Consider the following 24,481-nt stretch of genomic DNA (forward strand, 5'->3'; position numbering starts at 1 on the left):
ACACAATAAACATATTGAGAATAATAATTTGAGTTGTTCATTCACAAAAAAGGAGCTGATAATTAGTCTGTAAACGACCGAACAAACTGAAAGAAATGCAAACTAAGACTGTAGGGTACTTTAATCGTTTTCACTCATTCAAATATATTCCTTTGATGAAGGAAAAATTGATTTCTCTAAGTAGTAAAACCCATAATTATGCATTAGTTACCTACAGAAAGCGGAGATGCAAATAGCTAAAGTGGGATAAATGGCTATCAAAATGTGAGGCAAACTCGATATATGAAAAATAGTCACGGTTGCAATGCTTTATTTGAAAAGAATAGGTATCAAAAAAGCGGAAAGAGCTATTAAGTCAAATCAGTTATAGGAAGTCGCGATAGGATTCCGCACGGATCCAGAATTGGAATTCAAGAGAGCCTCGCAACAACATTCTAAATAAGCGAACGTCCGGGTTGGGTAGCATCCCATGCTTGGAAGGGAGACCGGAGCATGTCGATACTGGGCAGTCGCAAACGCTAAGATTACCGCTTGGAACGAAACGGATGGAGTGTAGATACACTTTCAAGGTTAATGCGCCTGAAATTATATCACATGACGTCCACAGCAAAATAAAAACCCTTAAATCGTCACATTTTTGCAATTCAGGAAATTACATGACCTGAAATTGAGTCATCCCATTGTATAAGGTTCTAGATATCATCTGAAACTGCAACAGTTTTGGAGGTCATTACTAATTATCTGGATACCAGTGTTATTAAATCTTTTTTCATAGCCTAGGAACGTTTCACTATTGTAATGCAAATCAAAACAATGTTATAAACCTATTACGGTCGTTGGGCATATAGATTTACAAATTTAAAAATGATTCCATTCATTTCAAAATAAATGAATCCAAACTATAATCTAATGAGGGGTGAGGAATAAGGATAAATTATGATTTAATCATTTTTTTATCTGGAGATGCAAACAAAACCAAAACTTGTAGTGACCGAAAAAAATACAGGAAACGAATAGTAAAATATAGTATTGGATATGCATGAATGATCTCCATGAGTAGAATTTATCACCGTGAAACCTGGATAACCATTCAAAGAAAAAATCTCCAAGTCCCAATAGCGTTAATTTTCAGTTAATTGGGTCTTCACAGGAAGATGCACAAGAGGGGGATGGCCTGAGAGATTTCAACGCTCGACCTTCACCGCCATGTAGCCGTGAAGTTATAACTGACGCTCTCAAAAACATTATCAGACGAAAAATCTCTTTTAAAATGTGAAATAGTCAAAGATAAGATTTTTGATTTACATTTAATAAGTTCTCGCGACAAGATAGGACTAAATTGAACATGATATTAAAATATCTTAAACAAATGAAACTCCTTGGAAACGAAGTAATGAGTGACTAAAACCCAAACCTATATATATTGCGACAATATTTCAGCATGTGAAGTGAGGATATTTGTAAAACTTATTCCCCAGCTTTCAAAAGCCACATGAAAATTTAAAAAACTTTTTAATTCCACATAAATATTTAATGTACGATCTAGGTCTCGATGTACTGACGGCACAGAAGACCTGTCAGGCAAAGGTTTTTTTTTACTTTTAATTTTGTCAATTAGTTCCCATTGAGTCACACCTGAAATATCTGATTATTCAATATCTAACGTATTCAACTCCATATTATACTCAAACCAATCATGATAATTGTACTTAGTTTTAAAAAAACAGGCTAGGCAAGCCCACAATCTGCATAAAAACTTTTACACAGAGCACCAATAAAGGTCACAATACGCCTTTCTGCATTCCAAACGAACCAGTATGCTACATTCCGTATTTTGTAGCTTTCAGACAAACACGCACGGGAGTAATAAAACTTTTATTGGGCCTCGAAAAACCTACAAATACTTCATCAAGCAAAAATTACTAGTTCCAAACGGCATACAACCGGATTCTCGACCTTTCCCGCCTAAATTGCGACGAGATTGTTTACATCGGGCGCAACGGGTCATTTAGGTGCCGATCACGAGAGGTTGTATCACGGGGGTCTAGTTTGGCACAGAGATAATAAAGAGCCAAGGGGGAAAATGACAGAAGAAGGAGAGCTCTAAAAAAAACTGGAGCGAGAAAAATCAAGGTCATAAGCGTGGGGAATGAGGAAGGCGGATGAAAGGAGAGGGGGACGAGGTAAGAGTGATGGCAATTCGGATATTAGGGTGCGCTAGAGGAAAGAGCCGACACAGATGAATGATTTAACGACGGCGATCATGATCAGCAGATTATTTATCTCTCTGCCCATTGAGGATGACTAGCATACACCTTATTAGTATTGACAGCATCTTCTTCGGTGTTTCACAAAATTGTTTGCTGATATTGAGGTTTATTTTTTTGCGTTTTTAGCTATTTCTAATTTTGAGATTTGAGCGAGATAATTCCAAAAGTTTGATCCTGCAAACAATTTTTGAGGTTTCATCTGTTGACGGGGAGACGGAGACTTTAAACAGATAGTCGTAAATTTAAAGTTAAAAGATAGTTCCCGTTTACTTTCTCCGGTTTTTCCCCCAATTTTTCCCTTTATCAGTCACATCTATTTTATATTTTAATGATTATCAGTCTCAACATTAATAAGGATGGTACGAAGGCTTCCACGATGTTGCGTAGTGGTTGACAGCATCTCCTTTGGTTTTTCGCCGTGTTCGTTGATTTTAATGACAACAGAATCGCCTGAATTCCAGCAGGATATAAGCTTCACAGTGCATGTAAGAGGCAGTTTAAACCCACCATTCAATCAGAAGGACGGATGGAGCTATATTTTTCAATACTTAATAGAAAAAAATTCTAAAAACGCAAGGAAATAATGATACCTTCATATTAGCGTGACATTTTATGCATTGCAATAATTTTTGTAAGTTCATATGGCACATTATTTGGACCAGACTAGGTAGACTGATAGGGCTTATTTATCTTTACTGCAAATAATGGCAATTTTTTGCTATTAGTTACCACAAGATAACAAGTATACGCATATAAAAATTATATGTACGCATTAAAATTTCGGTCAGGGGTTATAAACTTTCTTTATATTATTGTTTTACCAAGTTACCCCACTTGCAATCAAAACGTCAGAATATTGTTAAAACAATGTTAAAACAAAACATTCTTCGGGAGATCCAAATTCATGGTTAGATGAGATTATTAGGTAGTAATCCATTGAACATAATATGGTAAGTATTTCAAAGTGTTTAAGTTACCGCTTGTTATCTCCCTGATCTTAGACTTCGCTAAGGCAATCACATATTAAAATCATTCAAGTTGGCGATGATTTGCGGTAAAATGCCATCTTATCACTGCACTAAAGCACAAAATTCACCTATACAAGAAGAGTTTTAAATTAAATTTTGAATCTCAAAGAGACTCATCGGGCAGAAAAAATTGGTGTTAATATGGAATGATACATACTAATGGAGTTTAAAAGACAGGATAGTGAAAAGGAGGGAATTATTGACGCAAAATAAATAGTAACGCCTTATGATCATACATTGAACATTGTAATATTGGAAATCATACCATTAGCAAATCTGCCTCTGTTCTCCATTTTGCGTGTACATGCATTCTTAAACGGAAAATATAAATAATTAATATAAAATATCAAGAGAAATTGCAATCAAAGGAATGACTAATTCTTAGATGCGGCCCTCAAAACATGGTACCGATGCTAAAAATATTGTGAAGAAATGCTCATATGGGTGATTTCATAGCATAAAAGTGCCTAGAAATAAATAGTGACACAACAACGAAATGTATTCTGCATATGACCTGGTGGAAAACCGCGACAAGACGAATGAAGAGTGAAAAAGTAAATTTCCGTTCAAAATACCATGGCCACACTGTGCACCATTTTTAGGCAGGCTTTAAATTGATACAAAGCATCGGAAAGGACCATAAAAAAACTAATATCAAAATTGGAAAATTTTCATTTTATTTATAAATCACATGAACAATTTATTTGTTTGCGACACCTGATTGAGAGGTAAGCTGTCTTAATAAAACCGAATCGTTATAGTGGATATTTCCGTTAGAGTGAGTTAATACAATTACATACTCATTTCTGCTGTCACCGAGCACTTTCCTTTCTGAAATTTGGATAGCACAAGGAGGAATAAGCATACATATCTTGGACAAATCCTACGCCAACAACGAGGACACGATCACACCGACAGAAAAAGTTTTCGGGGCTTTCAAGGGGGGGCGGCGAAGTGGAGAAATGAATGACTCTCTCGTGGCATTGGTCGGAAAAAGGTTCCAGCCGAAGGGGGTCTTTTTCCCGGGAGCCCACAGACGAATTGTCCCTCCTCGAGACAGGAGTATGGGAATGGAACCTTAAAATGTTTTGTGGAGGAATGAATTCCTGAGCTAAGGAAGTATTGCTTTTCATCCTCTTACTGGCTTTCTTCCTCGAAGCGCCCTCCGGGTAAAGATCCGGGTTACGGAGGAATCGGTGTCATCGAGATGGTGGAGACGGTGTGAGACGAGGGGGGGCTTATTCAGAGGGGAGGGGGACGAAGGGGGGAACGGAGGGGAGGGGAAGATGGAGAACCGGGATTTACAAAGGTGTGGCGCGGCGGTTTAGTTCAAGATCCAGCCCTCAAGGCTTTGAAAGAAGGCTAAGTGGAAAGGAGTGAAGGATAAAGGAGTTAACCCTGAACTTGCTTTCGCTCCGTGTGAGCTGCGTATGCAGTTCCTAGTATTCTTCTTTCCATTAAATATAGTAAAGGGAACTACTTTGTACTGCCACACAGAATTGTGCACCCCGATCGAATACAACGAGTATGCGTTATTTCCAAGTGAAAAAATGTTTTCGCCTAAGTTTTTATATTTTTCCATAGAAATATATTAATTTTGTCCTTGAAAATGTCGCTTAAAAGTTGAAATTGATTGGGTACTAATGAAGCTGCATAGAAAGTACAAAGTTTTTTTTCATTTAGCAGGTTTAGTAAATTTTTGTTCGCAATTTCCACTTACTATCGCCTTTATCCATGAATTGAACTCCTGCCTCCATAAAATTTCGTGCTACGTATGCATTAAAAATAGTATTTGTAACTCAGCATACTATAAAATGATTCCTTTTTATCATGATGATTTTAAGGCTCAAATTAAATAAGTTGAAACTATTGTACTTAAAATTTTTAAGACACAATTACCGTTAATAATCAATTTCACAATAAAAAACCTCAGATCTTGTCATTTCACTAGCGCTATTCCCCCATGCACAATTGTAATTTTGGTAGGAGATGAGGATGTTAAATAAAAATGACGACCCTTATCATATTCTCAAGCCGTCACTATTCCGATTTATCTAAAATAATATGATTTTAAATTATATGACATTTTCTGGGACGTCAAGACCAAATTTAGGGTTACCAGCATCAATCAGGGACTTATTTATTGTAAAATTCATTAATCTCCTTTTATCCATCACCGACAGAGGGCTATATTGAGCAGCCCAAATATTAATACGGAAAATCGCAACGTCTAGATATAACTCTTGTAGACCAAGAACACAAACAAATAACTATAACAAAACAGAAAAAAATCATGCAAATTGAAAACGTAACCGCATCGGATAAACATGGAACATGATTCTGCAGTGCATTCTGCAGGACAGAGAAACTATCCCAACGAGAAGCTTTTCAGGTTGAGGGTTTGTGGAGCAACAGATGCTATAGGAGGTGAATGAAGGCTGATTGCGTACGATGCAGAGGGGAAACAGCAAGTATGAGAGCCGGAGAAGAAAAGGCAAGAAAGGAGTCGAGAGTGATGTGGCTAGAAAGGTGGTTTTAACGGTGTTCAGAGAACGACGACCGATAGAAGCAGCTACTGCTCAGTAATAAGGATTCAATTGCGAGCTATAACGAAACAAGTGCTTTCAAATAAGAAGGATATATTCCTCGGAATCAATTTTACACCATAAATCTTGGAATGTTGCTTTAAAATCATTTACTAGCAGAACGCGATTAAATGATCAGAACTTAAAAAAAGACTGGGATAACAAAAAATAAATAGCCAGAAAAATATAATCCACTCCCTCATGATTATTCATTCATACCCTCAAACCTCTTTGGCATTTCTAAGAGCATAATAAGCACATAATAAGATTCAAGTCTGGTAAATAAATTATTTCCGACGTAACAATTTTGTAATATGTAATCCATTTGACCCCATAATCCAGGTCGTCTTCCGTTCAAACATGGTCGAAAGAAAAAGTAGTAATTAAATAGACATATAAAATTTATTTAGGCTCGCTCGTTTTCAAGAAGGATAGAATAAATTAAACATCCAAAATCGTTATTAGAAATCTGCGATTTACTTACCACCTGAAAATTAAATTATGAAAAATACAGCAGGCAAATCCAAATTAAATTTTCATCTTTCATTTATTTTACTTACTTCACAATCTAAAATGCAGGTCGAACACTTCTCATTTTCGTCTTTCAATACATTGGAATAAAAACAATCGATCTCTACCAGAGACCGTAGTTATAATGCGCCTCTAAGAGCACATTAATAGTGTACATGAATCATAAAATGCATGAAGCTCAATGCAGATTCTTTGATAAGGTATTTTAATTAAACAGACCTCAAGATCAGAAATATGATTCGAATACGTCCTCAAAAAAATTAGGTCACAATACATTAGGTCTCGTTCGAATACAGCTGGAGAAGATCGGGGTTCTTTGGGCGCATCCACGCTCAGCTTTGAAAAATAAAAAGATGACTCTTTGTTTCCGCCGCGGCGGAGAGAGGACCCATCAAGCGCCGACCTGCTCCAACCCCACCCAAACCATTTGTCTCCCTCAGATATCCCTTTCGCCCTTCTCCAAAGGACTCTCCCCTGCACCACCCATCCGTCCCAACCTCCCCCTCCGAGGCGACAACCCTTTCCCCTCTCTCAACGATACCTTCACCGCTTCGACCACATTCACCACCGCATTTACAACAACTCATCTTTGTGCTAGCCCATTGGAGAGAACTTGAGAAAAGCGTTTAATTAATTCACATAAAGTTTAAGAGGCATTACTCGACTTAGCGTACAAATTATAGTCAATATAATTTGTAATTATAGTCAATATAATTTGTACCTTTGTTTTAATAACTTACACACTCTTAATTTTAGGCAAAAATGAAGAAGATAGTAACGTTCTTCCACTGTTTATTACTGCCTGAAGTAATGAGGCTGGACTTTGGAGGGGAGGAAGTCAAAGGAGCGGTCGAGAGTTTACAAAACTTCGGCGTGATTACACTCGGCGAAGTCAATAGCCTAGAAAAGCTAATGATTCGAGACGTTAACAGTTACGCTTCTTTGTACACTTCTCCATTTAGGCAGTTGGACCCAAATTCAACCCGGACTTCACAACCGTTCAAATTTCCTCTTGAAGAGTCCGTTTTAGACATGGTTTTGAATTTTTTAGAGATGTGCATGCGAAGCGCGACTCATGTGGTATATGGCTTCGTGGGTATTACATTCAATGCTCAAGAAGAAGATAAAGTATAATAATTTTAATAAGAAATAATCACAAGTATTTACTTTGTGGTTACCATTTTCAAAAGTGATACGAAGATTGGGGTTTCATTTCGGTTTCAAATTTGCGTTAATGAGCATTCATCATGCGCTCTTGTTATAGTTACTCTGATGTTGGGACCACCGACATTTTTCCCAAACAAGGCATCTATTGTATTCATCATTGAAGGTCTGTATCACAGTTAACCAAACTACACAAGCAAATATGGAGACGTCCTTCAGAGCTATGCGGAGAACATTATCTTACAGCATCACACTATATTTGATAACATAATATAGGGATAGGAATTTTTTTCTCCGAACAGTAAAATACGATAAGTAAATCCCAGGTCGAACTCAGGCAGTCAAATTAATCACAACGCCAGCCTAATTTTTTTTATTCTCAAATAAGTAAACGATAGGTATCCTAACACCTCCCACCACACGCCAATGGAGGCGGCTTGCGGTGTAGTACGTAGAAGGATGTAGACGAGGCTACATCACGTTAAGTCAGTGAGCACGGGGCCTTCCCCTCACACCCGACCAACCCCTTCCGAATTCGAGCCACCATCTCTCTCATCGACCTCGCTCTCCTCCTCCACCCAGTCCTACATTTTAAAAGCCGCCAATCCACCTCAATTCCCTCGCTCCCCTGTTCCCATTCGTCCTTCACGGCCGCTCCCGCGGCGTGGGCAGCCGCGGCAGCACAAGGATGGCTCTCCCACCGGAAGAAGAGCGTGGAGAAAGGAGAAAAGAGAGGTGGAAGAGAAGCGAGAAAGGAGGTTAGGTGCACGTTTCCTCCGCGGCGAGCCTCCACTCAAGACGCGGAGTGCGGTGGGCATCGGATTCAATTCAGATGCGATGATAATTCAATCGTCCATACCTTTTCAGATGGACAAAAAGGGAAGCATTTATCTAGCCCTAGCTATGATGACAACTAATCAATCATTTAATTCCTCTATTTTCGCATTCAAATATTTAACACTTAGCGTGCCAATCACGTCAATTGACGGATTGGTGAGAGAACTCTAAACCTGCTTTTCAGGTCAATTGACGAAATGCTCTTTACAACGTTTAAATGAGTTTTTCCGTCACTAGGAACAATCAACATTCTGTTTATTCCTTGGTATAGCTAGTCCTATCAAAGCCGAAGGATAGTATGAGCATACAGAAATATAATGTTTTAATTACCATGAGTTGAGTGGTTATTTTGTAATGCATTTTTGAAAAGTAGCAAAAACAGCCGGCATACAGGGAATGACCAGCGGTTTTTGGGCCGCCATGATAAGTGTTAAGTTTCCGAGAAAATATTCCCAAAAATAAGATAGTTTCTGGCGTTACTTTGAGAAAATATTACATTCATGATGATACAAAAAATAGTAATACCTCACATTCATCACATATAAAAACCATTTTCGGTTTCGGCAGCTCATTGCCATTTTACAGAAGATACTAGGCAGCCTTCATATTAGGAAGTACATGAAGTTTCCCTCACCAACCTTGAGATATTGGGCTCGAATCTTACTTGTGCAGTTTTTTAGCTTCTCAGGGTGTGACTTTTCTCTCATATCTAGCTACTTAAATGATAGAGAGGACTAATACTACAATATTTTCCAGCAAAAGAGAATTATTATCGAACAAATAAGACAAAAAGATACATAAATCTGCCCATAATCAACTCTTTTCTATTAACTGTTCGATAACTTTTGTAATATTTAACTACTTGTAGACTTAAAAAAGATTTTGTTACGAAAAATATTAAAAACGTATCCATTCATAAAAATTTTGGCATACAGAAACCTATATAACATTACAAAATATTCGTGAAAATAGTCGCAAGCACCTTCACTGAGCGTATTGCTCTAATTACTCTATAACCGTTTAGAAAAAGGAAAGGTTGAATAATAAGCTAAGTTATTGAGGTGGAGAATGTAAGTAACCATATAAATGGATGTCTAGAGAATGTAGAAAAACCGGTAGCATGCCAATTAAATTCTAACGACTAGGAATCAATTAGAGTATCTAAGAATTCATCGAGCAATCTGACAAATTAAGGATGAAAGCGACACTTAAAACGAAGAAAACGTGAAATATTTCTATAGAAATGAACAGCTATAATAGTTCCACGTAACGTGAGAATTCCCTATTTCAGGGTCATCGTTATAATATTAATGGATTCAAGATATCAATTGAACATTTCATTTCTTGCTTTCAAAGCGTAGTATTACGTGGAAATTGTGACAAACAAGAGCAGTGTACGGAAAGCCACATATTTCACCACCCCAAGTCCGATTCATTGCAACGGCACTTTATAAATTCCGCGAGGAGTATGGAAGAATCTATTTGAAGAGCCCATCCGATGCTCGTACGATTGAGGTCAAGCCAACGACTGAGAAAAAAATTCAACTCTAGACAATTCCGAGAAAATGGAATTTATGGAAAATAATCTTTCGTGGATTGGAAATGAATCACGAGACCGGGATAGTCGCAGAAACGAAGCCACGGTCCGGAAGAACGGCAAAAAAAGAGAAAACCGACCCACAAGAGTGACTCGAAACTCCATAAGAGGCGGGAAAGCACAAGAAAGAGACTTCGGAAGGAGAAAAAGAGAAAGAGACCCACATGTAATTCCTTATAGAAGCAAATGGGTGAGAGAAGAAATCAGGTCAATAGAAGCCGAGGAGAGGCGATGAGATGTGGGATAGGGAGGCAGAGAAGAGAGAATTTCAGTGTCAAGTTCAGGAAGGCCGCCCTGAACGTTCGAGCCGCGTTTAGCCGGAGGAAGTCCCATTTCCGAGGAGACTTCCCGGAGTCGTCTGCGCAGAGGCGTCGGTGAAGGCCAAGGTTCACTCAAGCTCGTGCTCTTCCTCTCAAAGAACCCACCGAACCATTCAGGTGGAGAGGGCCTCTCAGACTCTTAGCTGAAGGGTATAAATCATCCTAGGGCCGTTCTTATTACGTATTTTACGGTGGTGCATAAGGTCCCTTACGGGCGACCCACAATATAATGGGCGGATAAATTCCTGAGGCACATGTAAAGCCAGCCCAAACCTAAGAAAGATACTCCTTACACACTGCCCGTTATATGACTGATCTAAATAACAGAAGTGAAACATTAAATAATATATTTAAGAAAGTATCCACAGTGGGCATGTTTTTTTAATCAAAAATTGAAAAACTTGCTTAAATTTTGAATTTTAGATTCCTGACTGACCGAAATTTAAAAATACGACTCGTCTTTCAGGCTAAAATTCTAACAAGGCCGTTTAATGATTTTTTTGGTCTCCTCAGGGGGATCTACATTGAGAAAAATAATTAGGCATGACATTTAACATTTGAGTATAACTCCTGTGGTGATCTTTATGCTTTCTCATTTGACAAATACAGCTAAAAACTGCAAAAGAACTGTGAAAATATCTTCCCCTATTTTTAGTAAAATTTGAAAGTCAGCATAAGGTTCTTCATATAATCATCCATTTCTTCAATAATTGGGGTTCTATTTTTTAAAGAAAACAATCATAGAATGTGATTCCCTAAAATAGAAAAATTGAAACTATAATTATCTGGCAAAGACGGGATGAGATAGAAAATAATAACATGATAGCGATAGCATGATAATCTCTGACCGTCATTCTAAAGAAAATTGACGGTGTGGGAATAATTTTTTTCGTACTTCATTAAAGAAAAATCGCAAATACTACCTTCGCATCGGTAAATCATTGTAATTAGCCAAAAATAGGCACCATTATAGACTCATTAATTTCATTTTAACTCGACATGGAAGGGGACGCGGACATGGAATAAAAAAGCAATCACAAAAAAGGCATTGATGTATCATCCAAAATCCCATTTCCTTCGCATCCCAACCGGTTTGGTGGATTATAATGGCATGGAGGACATTAATGAATGAAATTTGGTCGAATGAAGTGTCCCTGATCTACCTTCCTATAATTGATGTGAGCTTTTTAGCACGTCACGGGCTCATATTTCCACCCAGGTGAACAAGACTTGCAATGATGCGAAAATTCTTGGGATGACGAGATTTGATTGATGCAGCACTCAAGGTGGGATGGTTGTATCGGAGGACGGCGAAGAGGGCCTCAGGGACCGTAATGCAAGACATATGAGCGAATGATTAAGCGACCATCCGCTCAAATCTCTCCGCAATAAGGAGGACATGCGCCCGGTGAAGTCACACAGAGTTCTCTTGAGGTTTACCACAGCCCCAATACCAGCTAGCGAAAATTCCACGTGGCGGAAGACGAGTACGTATGGATCGTGCTTCCTTAGAAAGGCATTCCACGCGCCGCCATTGAGATGAAAACTCAGAGCGGAAGACGCGTAACAATTAAATGTTTCCGTTCCGTTTCCAGCGGTAACCTGAAGCCACTGCCCACGGCGAAAAAATTGAACGAATTATTGCCGGTGTTCAATTACGACGTAGTTATTTTTCACCATTATGGTTCGATGGAGATAACAACTAAGTATGCACGCTAAAAAAAGTGGAGCAAAAAGTACTTCGATATAAAATATTGAGTTCCCTTCATGCTTAGTCCTCAATAATTCGCACTGGCTGGAAACATTTTTTCGATCGGATACGGTAATAAAGCTCACATTTTTTAACTAGATAAACATAATGAGAGTTATTCGAACAGATAAATATGAATGCGATATTTCACGACCCAACAACGAGCTTAATTCAACCATTAATGTGCCATTCACTAGTAAATACTTGTTTCAGGATTAATTTGGTGAGATGGTAACGTATATGTGTTTCATAAGCCACTCGATTTTTTCCAAAAATACTTTCATACTACATCACGATTGATTTCAATGCAATTAAAAGTATATTAAGGTGACTAGCTGAAAATAAACTGAGGATCGAATTATCCTTAAGATAATAAAAAAAAATATTTTGAAACCGGTCGTTAAGTTTTAAGTATAAGTATTCGTGGGACATTTCCAGTAAATTTCCATTTCCTTATGCTTCAAATATTTCCTTATTTGTCTAAATAATCTAGCATTCATTGCCAAAAGGTTTCAATTTGTAGCAAAATTAAGGAACGGAGTAGAGGAGTGACAAAATTTAAAATCGTTCTTATAGAGTTTTAATATGGCAATCAATGACTCAGTAAGGAATTCGAATTTTTAAAATTGTAGAATGAAGCCCTTTACGGGTGATAAAACATTACATTTAACACATTAGAGAGCTCAGAGTGTATGCGAGAGTTTTTTTTAGCCCCTCATCCATCAATTATATGCCATAGGATTTCCCAGAAGCGAACATTGCCAACTAAATACCAAGATAATGTGCACAATAAAAGGTACATAAGTAATGAAAATTTTAGAATGGTATTAAATTTTCTATACCCATCTAGTGGAGAAAAAAAGAGTTCCGAGAAATACTGAAAATTAAATACCACAGCAGTCATAACTCATATCAACTCAGAAGCAAAAATTATACTATATGTTGGGCACATAAAATTCAAGCAGAGGCTGTGACTTTCCAACACAAGCATCTCAGATATGCCCACCCCGCATGAAGCTGGATAGACCCAAATAATTGCTTTCCCTAGGAAACCCATGAATATACCACACTAGTCATTTTCGTACAACAGGCAACAGCGGATGCCCATTTTACAAATTAGAAATACACTACAAACTCCCCAGGAGTCGCTCTGCGGGACGCTTCCCAACAAAACAAAAAAATCGCCTTCAGCGTAGGCCGACAAAAAAGGCACAGAACGCCAACGTCCCCATCTTGAAACCGACACGGACAATCAATGGCTAGGCAAAAAGGTATGAGCGGAAGGTTAGCTAGAAGCATCGCGGGGCCCCGTCGTACACGCATGTGTGCAGACGGCGGCGGCCGCGGGATGCTGCCAGGCCGGCCGCGGGACGAAGAAGCGGTGAAGGGAGCCCGTAATGAGGGACAAGCAGCGTCCAGAAGTCGGTCAACTCCACTGCCCCCCTTACCCATCGCGTCTCCTTCCCTCCCCTTCGCGCTGGCCGGCAGAAAACACCCCTCCTCCCGCGCTCCAATTCGGCGCTCTGCCCGCGACGACGCATGTGTCCGGCAGCCGCCCCTGGGCTACCCTCGGAGGCAGCGCCGCCGCCGCTCCCTCCCGCTGCCCACAGCCGGGACCTCCTCCCCGATCGGGCGTACCCGTATCCCTCCACCTCCTCCTCCGAGCCGGCTTCAGTAGGTCGCCGGCTTTTGTGCAGGGAAGGGAAGGAGGAGGTGTGTATAAGGTGAGGATGGCAGGAGGAAGAAGATGAAGAAGGAGAGATGAGGTACGCTTATGCCTCGTTTCCTCTACGAAAGATCTTACGGAGGTTAGAGGATGATGGGTCGGTTCAGTTGAAAGAAAAATTGGCCTTTTGAGTTTATTGGGGATCTTGCTTAGAATGTGCAAGGATGACTTTCCCTCTAGAATTTTTCATTCTTAAACTTCCATCTCTGACCACACCAGTTCACCTATCGTCGCTAAACAAATCCACAGGTTCATCAAGCCTTTTCCACTAACGCTTCTAGTGAAAAAAACACTAGTAATCAGAGAAAAATGGCTGTATTGAATGGAAATTTAGAAGTAAAGTTTCCGGACCAACGGAAGCACTATAGCTCATGGGAGCAACTTTTGTTTTCATAAAAATACTTATCGGGCTATCCATACCCACCCATAGGGCTGTCGCAGCCGACAGGCAAGGATCTCTTGTTGCTTTATACCGTGATTGCAGTACAAAAGATTGGTCTTCTAGGAAAACAACAACCAATCCTACACAAGAAGGTGTTTTTGGTTTAGAATGAAAAAGTTATAAAATAAGGCGGTGTGTTTGCGTCAGCATTACCGGATAACCCGCGTCAGAAAACCGGATAATAATTCTGACTGCGGTTGGAACTGACTGTCGTTCCCAGGGTCGAACCACCACCTCAAAAATGTGAAAAGTTTTTAGCGTTATACCTGCCTACCAACAGCAGCTTAGATATATCGAAGTACTTCCTATCCATCTTCTCATACTATTGATTGTAATTTCTATTTTTATTGTCACATTTATTTTAACTCATATGCTCATTTAAAATTACTATGCAAAACCTTAGATTGATCCTGCCCTACTTTTTCCCCGAAAATATGTTCTGTATAAGCTACTGGTCGTTCATACCGCGATATGTATCCATAGTCAGCGCTAACCAGCGTGAGAAGGACGTAGTGGAAACGAGGTATAAGTAAGGTAAGAATGGACGGAAGAGGAAGACGAAGCAGAGAGAGGAGGAGATACGCTTAGGAGGGGCGAGACAGGTGGCCCAGTGGTGTGGCGTGGAGTATAATGCGGTGGGGTGGGTATAGGAGGTAGGGGAGGGTGAGAGAGAGAGGGGTTATGAAGGGAGTGGGGTTGTTTGGAAGGGATGCGATCTCGGGAAGTAGGTGAGGGTGGCGGCAGGTGAGGGGGGTGGGGGAACAGGCCGAAGGAGGGAGGGGGGAGAGAAAATTCCCAAGAATTCCCCCGTGAGGAACTCTTGATGTGCTCCTCCAGTCTTGTTTCTACCGTGCAACGCGGAGGTCTGCTATCTACGTGCGCGGGGTCGGGGTGACCGGTGGTCTGCACGAGAAGAGCCATTGCACTGGGAAGTGCGAGAGGCGTGGAACGTCCTCGACCACCCCTGCGGAGCAGTTATTGTTTTTTTTTATTATCCACATCGCACACCAAAAAGCTACGTCTTCTAGTGTGACACCACCAACCAATCCTACATGTGAAGGCTTTATTGGTTTAGGAGGGAGAAGTTAGAAGATACAGCGGTGCGTCGGGAAGCTAAGATTCTTAAATAATTTTTGAGGGGGGAATATATATCGGAGAGAGAGAGAAAGAAATATTAATTACGTCTCTAAGTTTCTTCGCCTTTAACACCTTATAAGTGTGGGTGGTTGTCCTACCTACTACTACCTCTACCATTTAATCCTATGTAAAGGATGGTGAAGGGGGTGGTGAGTGACATTATAAAAAAGGATACTACTGCACTCAGAAGGAAGTCCTCGTGTGTTTTTGTGGGAGAGGATTAAAACACCTGAAGTGTGTGCTCTGTTTTGGTTCTCTCTACCGGTGGTCTGGTTGTGGTGGTTTTCTGTGGAACATTTCTCCCCCAACTGTCTTCCTCTTTCACTACCTAAGTAGACGAGCCCTACCTCTACTTCCGTAAACTAACCGGATGTGCGAAAAATTCTCTGAGCCTGGGGAATATTAAAGAAGACATCAGAAGGAAAAACCATTATCATTGGTGACATTATTTGACATGAATACCCACTAATCCTGCGTCCATAGAATACATGTGAAAATATAACCATTAAAAACACAGGAATAAAGGAAGTGTGCCTATTACTATCAGGAAGTCACTGATTGTACAAAGATAAAACTTTGCGTTGTGACTGACATTTGTGCACACGACAAGCAAACGATAAATTTGCTTTTGCCCTCCGGAAAGGTTGGCTAAACTACATTTTACCACGATTTCTTGATGAAGATTTAAATTTTCAAAGCCTTAAATTCTCTATACAGTTGCATTCACACATTTATAGCTTTTCCCAATTCTAAGATCAAACGGACTCACATGTATATAATTAAGACACTATCTCACAGCTAATTTTCGCACTCCCAACTCATTCCATGTTAGATATTAAATTGTACAGTTTTAGCCCATAGCTCTCAAGTGTTATATTTCAAAACTGACCCTGCTCTCGCTTGACTGAATAATACAAGGACTCCTTTCTCCGTCCATTTGCAGAGCCCCAACTACCAAAAACACCGGAGTTTCCGAAATGATGGGAAGAACGAGTAATCGCCTCAACACGTGGCTACTTGGGATATTATTCCTACTGCAGGTGAGTACTTTTAGCATTTTTATTTATTTTTTTACTCTGCTATGACAAGTGTAGAGGTATTCCTCACATTCAAGGAACAATTTGCCTTTTTAGAAGTTTAATGCAGTGTATCGAAATAGCTTTGTTTCATTGAAAGCGTACGCCATGAAATAAAAAATATGTTTCAATGGTAGTATTGGTTAAATTTGATGTTCAAATTGGGTGTATCAGTATTATGTGATAGATTTGGCATCGAGTTACATAGATCCTCAAGAATATGGCAGTAAAATGTGATAAAAACTATTATTTAAATCTTGGATAATAATTGTACTTGTTATTACTATTTTTAGATTATAAAATGATTTTTTATATAATAGTTTATTTCTATTCCGTGGAATATATTTTTAATTCATTGAAATTTTTATGTGCAAATATAAAATAGTCAGAGTGATAAATAACTGTCGCATAAATAAACGACAAGAACAGAGCATAAGACGCTTGGGGATTATCGAGTTCATGAAATGGTGCTGTAGCAATTATTGCAATCAAAAAGGACTTAACTACGTGACATAAAAATGTGACTATCGATTCATCAATCACCATGAAGCCCGTAAAACGCATCAGCAATTTTCAAAAACCACCCTTGATTCATTTAGTTAATATTAAGTCTTTTTTTAATGTTATTTCGACGAGGGTTTCAGTAACACAGCTCACCGGCAATATGTTAGACAAGAATATAGACTTCCCTCATTTCAGGTCGACCAGATCGGATTTTTCTCTTAGCTTTTAATTCTTCATTCATGAAATAAATTAATTGATCGATAGAATTATCAAACATTGCCATAAAACCAAACAAGTGACGACTGAAATGAAGGTCACCTAGACTGATTGATATGTAGAGACATTTCAACTATGTTTGACAGCATCAATATGCTCACTAGTGACATTTATTCTGAGATATCATGATAAAAAATAATACACAAGAAAATATAATTATTATATATGCTAATCACATTTACTTAGACAAAAATTCATGATAAAAATTTTAAGAGTAAATTTCGGTAAATGAACCAATGATATATCCTATAAAACTAAGGTCCATACTACTTCATGCAATGAAACACAAAATTTTCGGATTCATAAGCACGAGTAAGATACTAGATTCTATTCCTCAACACGAATCACACAGTTTTGGCATTGGCAGTTCTTCAAATATTTTTCAAACATAATATAGACACGCACACGTGAATTTTTCGACGGCATGGAATTTCTAAAACATTTTAAACCTTTTAACCAAACAGGTATAATAAATTAGTGACTAATGCAAAAGCTTCTAGGTAAAAGCAGGGAAAAAATAAAATGAATAATTCAAGAAAAATATTCAAACGGAAAATAACTGATTATAATTTAATTTTCTGTTTTGACCTCTTTTGTCAGGACTTACTAGCGTAAAAATAATTTTTTTTCACTCGCAGTTCTGCAAGTAGCTTGTACTTAGTCTGCACTATACTCTAGTCTGTTTTCATCATTCAACTCAAACGTATCACTTGCTTGTCATACTAATGGAAGATGACCACAAAAAATTATTTTATCGTGAAATCGTAACTCGAATCATTTTCTCCATTAATTGAAAAAAGGGCGTTTTTATTTACACATTATCACCTAATTTCAGCTGGAAAAAAAAACATAATGACAGCATATAAAAAGTAAACGCAGCTTTAAATATAGATACCTATGTAAAAGAATCGGAAGCAGCTAAAAAGAGATGCAAGTTATAGTACTGTTAATGCGCCAACGGCCTATAATAATAAATATTAAGTTTTATGTGACGAATTTGCTTTCGGGATGTGAGCATGCAAGCATTCTGTAGAAAATTTCGATAAAAATGTATGCTTTAAAAGTAGTTTTAAGTGATGTTAGTGAAATTACAAAACCATTTCATTTGGCTAGGCTAAAAACCGTGTAAAGATTAAGATTCATGTTGAGCTTGGTGGAAGTAGGACTATAAGAGATACAATTTTATATTAATTGATTATTGATAGAATTAAGGGCCTTATGCTGAGCTGAAGAAAGAAATAAAATACAGGAAAAAGAAGAGGCATGAGCAATCAGTTACATGTATATCTCGTGTTCCGCGTAAACCTACCGTGAGATAACATCTCACTCCCATTCATCCGGACTTTCTTACACTTAAAATTATTTAAAACTAACTTCACCTTATTAATTTAAGGGTACAAAGACTGAACCCTTGTCCATATTTAACTGTATCTTAAAAAACAAAGCTCTTTCTCTGTATTTTCAAGAGCCAAATTTTTTTATTTGAGGAGGAGGTAAATGTTGACAAGGGTGTACTCTGTATTCCCTAATGATTTCCAGTAAATAATAATAAAGCTATTAAAAAGTCATGCGTCAAGAAAGAAAGATAACATGCTACCAAAATAATACAAGTGATGCGTCCTCAAAACCAGTAATTAATCGGTATAACTAAAATAATATTAATTTGCGCTGTGGAATCACCGTGAAAAACAACGGTCAATTAGCTGAGCTAGGCAAATAAGTCTTTGGGCCCCAATCGGTGGCAGGAGAGAATTGGGATATTAACGACGATGTCCGTGTGTCAATTTCCCGTCGCGGGCGGCAGAGGTGAGGGGTGCGAGCAAGGACACCGATGACATACTTCCATACATTTCGGCTGGGTGACTTGGGGGGAGGGGGTGGAAGGGAACTCCTCTCTTTCCACACCTATCTCTCTCTCTCTCAATCCCTGTGGGAAAAGAAATGTGGGAAGCTCATTCGCCTTTCGCGGCTATAGCGGTACCATCATGTCAAGTTGGGTGCTTGCTTGCACCGCGCGCGCGCGAATATCTGCCGCGGTGGGATGGGGACGAGGTGCGGGAGTGGCCTCTAGGTGTGGGGGAGGGCATGGGTGCAAGGGAAAGGGTGCGGCGATAGCAATGCTCCCAGTGGATGCCGGAGGCACCGGAATCTACCCGTATGGTGGAGGGTGGCTAGGCGGAAAAGACGAACTGATGGATTGCACAACACGTATCACAAAAAGAAAGTTGCCAAGAGTTGTCACCCATTGCTATCTAAATTTTCACTATTGGGTGATATATTCAATCCCACAGTAGCTCCAAGGAGGGAGAAATGAGCCTGCCAGTATTGGTGAACCTCACATGATTGGATTTTTATTATGAGAATATAACAGCAGATTTGAGACTTCCGTATTGTTGAATATCCCTTCACCAATATATTTTGGTTTTCAAATACATTATAAAATGAATCGTAAATTTAATTATTTCGGCCGCAAAAGCTGCCATGCTTTATTTCCGACGATTCATTAACTAAAATTTCTAACATAGTAATAAAATGGGTTTTGCAAAAGACTAAACAAACAAAATTACTAAAAGAAGAATAAAATGAATCTCTAACATACCAATAATAATGAGAACAAGGGGATTAATTCTAGAGTCGATTCTACATGAAGCCGAGCCGAAACAATAAATCATAAATGCGGACAGATATTTTACATGAGTAACTACATAGTTATAGTAATAGATAACGTAATCAATATGAGAACTCTGGAAGTGAATGAATCTGGCGGGCATGGTTTAACATTAACATTGGTAATAGGATCTTTAATTTCATTTTAAATTGGTAAAAAAGTAAATTCTAACATTTTAGGGGTTACTTCTACTTTTAACCACTTTCTGAATAGCGAGAACACTTAATTTGAAATTACTAATCCATTTTTGTGCGGCAAAAATAATAAAAATCTTATATGCAACATGTCTTAGGCGTTACCAAGCCCTTATTGCCACTTATTAGCATTAAATGTTCAGGATGTAAATATTAAATTAATGAATGTGAAGATATGCTTTTTCAGTTATAAAATATACGCTATACGAAATATGATGATTAATTCTCTCTTATTTCCATTTTTCATAACAGGGGGCTGTAGGAGAAGCACCACTTGATTCCGCCGCTTTGCCGCTGGAGCATCGTGGTGTCTACGGCCCTCCCTTGCCTCTACCACCACCGGCAGCACCTGGGCCTGGATATGGCCCTCCCGCGGGAGCAGATGATCCATGGCCGCTGGCCACACCCGACATGCCCCAGATCAAGCATTTGCAGGTGCAGTGCGAAAAGACACACATGAGGGTCAATATTGAATTCGATCGACCATTCTATGGCATGATATTCTCCAAGGGATTCTACAGTGACCCACACTGCGTCCACCTCAAGCCAGGTTCCGGCCACTTGAGCGCGACCTTCGAGATTTTCCTCAACAGTTGCGGCATGACCTCTAATTCCAATGCCCATCACCTTGGCGCCGGCGGTACTGCCTTGGGAAGCTATGGCCCAACTCCCTCGGGCTCCTACGTCGAGAATACCATCATCGTACAGTACGATCCATACGTGCAAGAAGTATGGGATCAGGCCCGTAAGTTACGGTGCACATGGTACGACTTCTACGAGAAGGCAGTCACCTTCAGGCCTTTCCAAGTTGACATGCTGCACGCTGTCACCGCCAACTTCTTGGGAGACAATCTCCAATGCTGGATGCAGATTCAAGTAGGAAAGGGACCATGGGCTTCAGAGGTATCAGGAATCGTGAAGATTGGCCAGACCATGACCATGGTTCTCGCCATCAAGGACGACGAGTCAAAGTTCGACATGCTGGTACGAAACTGTGTGGCGCACGATGGAAAGAGAGCACCCATACAGTTGGTGGACCAACACGGTTGTGTGGTTCGACCAAAGATCATGTCAAGGTTCCAAAAGATAAAGAACTTCGGTCCGTCGGCTTCAGTAGTCTCGTTTGCGTACTTCCAAGCATTCAAGTTCCCAGATTCAATGAATGTACACTTCCAGTGCGTGATCCAGGTCTGCAGATATCACTGTCCCGAGCCTAAGTGCGGAGGTGGTCTCCTTGGCGGCGGTGACTACGGCCCACCCCCACCACACCATCTCCCAGGACCTGGTCTTGGAGGACTTGGGGGACTTGGGGGACTTGGAGCAGAATACGGCCCTCCACCTCTGTCCCTCCCAGCAGCTTACCCTGATCCACGACATCCCGCCTCAGGACCTGCAGGAGCCTACTCCGAGCCAAAGGGAGAGGTAGTCCCAGCACCATCCACCCATAACAACCAGCAATCGAGCAACGGAAAACAATCACAGGGATCAGGGCTTTCCCCACCTCCGCCACCACAAAACGGCCAGCAACAGGGCGGGGAGCAACAGGAGGGATCAACGAGAGACAGCCAGTCTAGTCAAAATTCTGCCCAGAATGGCCAGGCGCAATCTTCCTCGTCCAATCAAGTAAATCTCACTCCTCCCGTTCACCCGCAACAAGGGCGTCTCCGAGCACCATACTCAACAGTGAAGAGGAAGGGAGTTGACGGGCAAGAGTCAGGAAACTCACCTCTTGGAGGAAATGGGAATCTAGCAACTTTGGGAGGCAGGCCGAGATCTGTTCAGGTGCTCCAGGACTTGCACGGAGCCAGGCGAAGGAGAGAGACTTCCGAAGAAGACCACGTCCCATTGACTCCAAGGGTGTACAGACGGGAGGCTCAAGAAATGACCGACGTGAACACCAGCAGAGTGATTCAAGTGGTAGCTCCCGGAGACGTTAACTTCAACCTAAGGAATTCCGCGAGTGGGAACGATACCACCGTGGTCATCCAGGCCTCTGGTAGGACTATCGACCCCGACACCATTTGCCTCTCCGTAGCAAGCTTCACCGGCGGGCTGGTGATGCTGCTGCTCGTACTCATCGTAGCGTGCCTCGTAGCCGCCTTCTTGTTCGTTCGAGTCAGAGCCATTGAAAGGAAGGGCAGCCCTGAATTAGCTACAACGACATTTGGACACACAGGATATGACAACGCCGAGTTCGTGAAGGTGGCGCATTAGGGAAAAAATGGTTCCGTTTCACGGAAAAGGACAAGTAACTCTCAATTATGAACTTACCTCCATCTAATCCGTCCATTACACATCGAAATGAGTGCCCCCTATTCTTAAGAGGGTAATTATCAAACGTGTGGGGACAATATACATTTTTCGGCAACAAGAAATGATTTGCGAGTGTGACGGATTGCGGAGCACTGCACAGAGGTATTCCCATAATTTTCGGTCATTATGAAATCATCGAAAGATATACAGGTCCCTTCAATGATAAGCAACTCCCTAGTCTGCCCTTTCCTATCCTCCCGGAGCTCCGCTTTCCTGATGCAACGAGCATTCATAATCAAGGTGACTCGATATTCTTGTCAATTTGGATCGAAATGCGCGCATTACATCGTTGAAGTTCGTCCAAGTCGTAGAGCACCTTGCCGGGTCTAGTTATGCACCATATCTTCCTCACGGTAACAAGAAACGCCACAGAAATTCGTTCATCTTTCATCTTAACGTAACTCTCATCACACAGCTCATTGAAAACCTTTTAAGGCTACTTTCGAACAGTTCTTGGGAAGAGCGTAACCTTAACTTAACACTCATGATAATTAATCTTATTTAAATATCAAGCACCTCAGACTTTTGTTCCGAATACCAGCCCTATCTCATCTTTAATTTATGAAATGATTATTATGATATTCTTATTTATTTATGTAAACGCGGGTAAGATTGGCATAAAGCAAAAGATCTGCATCCTACACGTAAAATTGCACTCACCTCTTGGCCTATGCTTCACGCATTTTTCTGGTAAAAAGTACTCAGCATGGGTTTTAATTCAATATTGAAGAAAAGAAAAAAAACATTTTTTAAGAGAAAAATTGAGATGAAAATTTAAATCCATCATTAGCACTTTTTCAGATTATGGGTAAAAGATAAAAAAATAAATACCCATATCAGGGAGTGTTTCTAAATGTTGCTCGTAAATTAAACATTCACGACTGTGTCCAAATGAAGATTGAAGAATGGCTAATTTATATCTCTAAGTGAGCTGGTGTGAGAAGTGGTTGTCTGCTCTGCAGCATTTGGTTGTCTGGCTTTATTTCAAGCCCTTAGCCATCAGTTGGTTTCTCTTTTGTGTTTATCCATCCTTTTGGATGGAGACATTGATGGTAATCCAGTGATGCTTTATGTATTTATGTGATTGTTTTACGGAAAGTAAAACGCATCGTTTTCCTGTAATTACTTCAGAGTTATAAATTTCTTTCTTACCAAGGAATTCAGAAGAATATTACCTATTTTCCATCGCGCTTGATGCGTGAGACTTCCCTGTATGTAAATTGTACAAGATAATGTTATCCTATGCATTCATAACCCTTCGCTCCTTTTTCATTAAACTCAGGAACATGAGTGAAGTGGTCAAATATTTGTTAATTTTTCTTCCAATCCATTTAAATGTCGTGAGTGTAAAATAAAACGTGTTTTAAAAGGTCTGTTTAAAACATCACGGATAATTTAAACTCGTTCGCGAGATACGACGCAATAAGAGACTTTTGTAAATATTTTTATGCTCATATTGTTTGACCAATTCAAGCAACGTGCAAGCCATTAAAGAAATAAGTTACAAAAAATGTATTTTACTAATTAACAATCAACTAATTCAACCCAACTGAAATGACAACTCGAGTAATGCCCAGATGACCCTATAAGAAATATAATTTGCCGCTTTTAATCCTTTTAATGAAATTTCCACTATTTAAAGCGTGAAAAAAATCACATTTTTCTGCTCACATTAATTAAGTCATTAAATACATCATTTGTACGCTAGGAAAACCAAAATTAAAATTGGTCACAACAAGAAAAATTTATTTTTAGAGAGAGTGAAGACGTACTAAAATGTGAAAAAAATCAATACTGATACTAATTCAAACAGCATCCCAGCTGACATCACTTGATGATCATAGTATGGCTCTCTCTAATCATATAAAATTGAAACACTGACTCCAACCATTCAATTAAAAATCATCAAGGAGTGTTTCCTGTACCACTGACTCGCTTTTGAAGACCCGACTGCCACAGATATTATCCTGGCTTCCCTCCCATCCCAAAACAAAGTCGGATCTAAAGATGGTAAATATACATGGATGCGGGAGAGGCAGAAGAAGAAGGTACCTGCGGAAGTG

The 24,481-nt window shown here is 39.7% G+C and overlaps 1 protein-coding gene across 3 annotated transcripts in view; it reads left to right on the forward strand.

The window, feature by feature from the left end:
* LOC124153665 overlaps positions 1-23,929 on the forward strand; it is a 38,087-nt gene extending 14,158 nt beyond the window's left edge. The window contains exons 1-3 of one of the 3 annotated variants that reach the window (XM_046526964.1): positions 15,109-15,350; positions 16,331-16,427; positions 20,358-23,929. In XM_046526964.1, the coding sequence (XP_046382920.1) occupies positions 16,365-16,427; positions 20,358-22,319 (2,025 nt within the window). In that variant the 5' untranslated portion in view covers positions 15,109-15,350; positions 16,331-16,364 and the 3' untranslated portion in view covers positions 22,320-23,929. The other 2 variants (XM_046526966.1, XM_046526965.1) reach the window with 2 other exon arrangements.
* The last annotated feature ends 552 nt before the right edge of the window (positions 23,930-24,481 follow it).

Source organism: Ischnura elegans, chromosome 2 (assembly GCF_921293095.1).
Source record: "Ischnura elegans chromosome 2, ioIscEleg1.1, whole genome shotgun sequence".
NCBI classification, from domain to species: domain Eukaryota; kingdom Metazoa; phylum Arthropoda; class Insecta; order Odonata; family Coenagrionidae; genus Ischnura; species Ischnura elegans.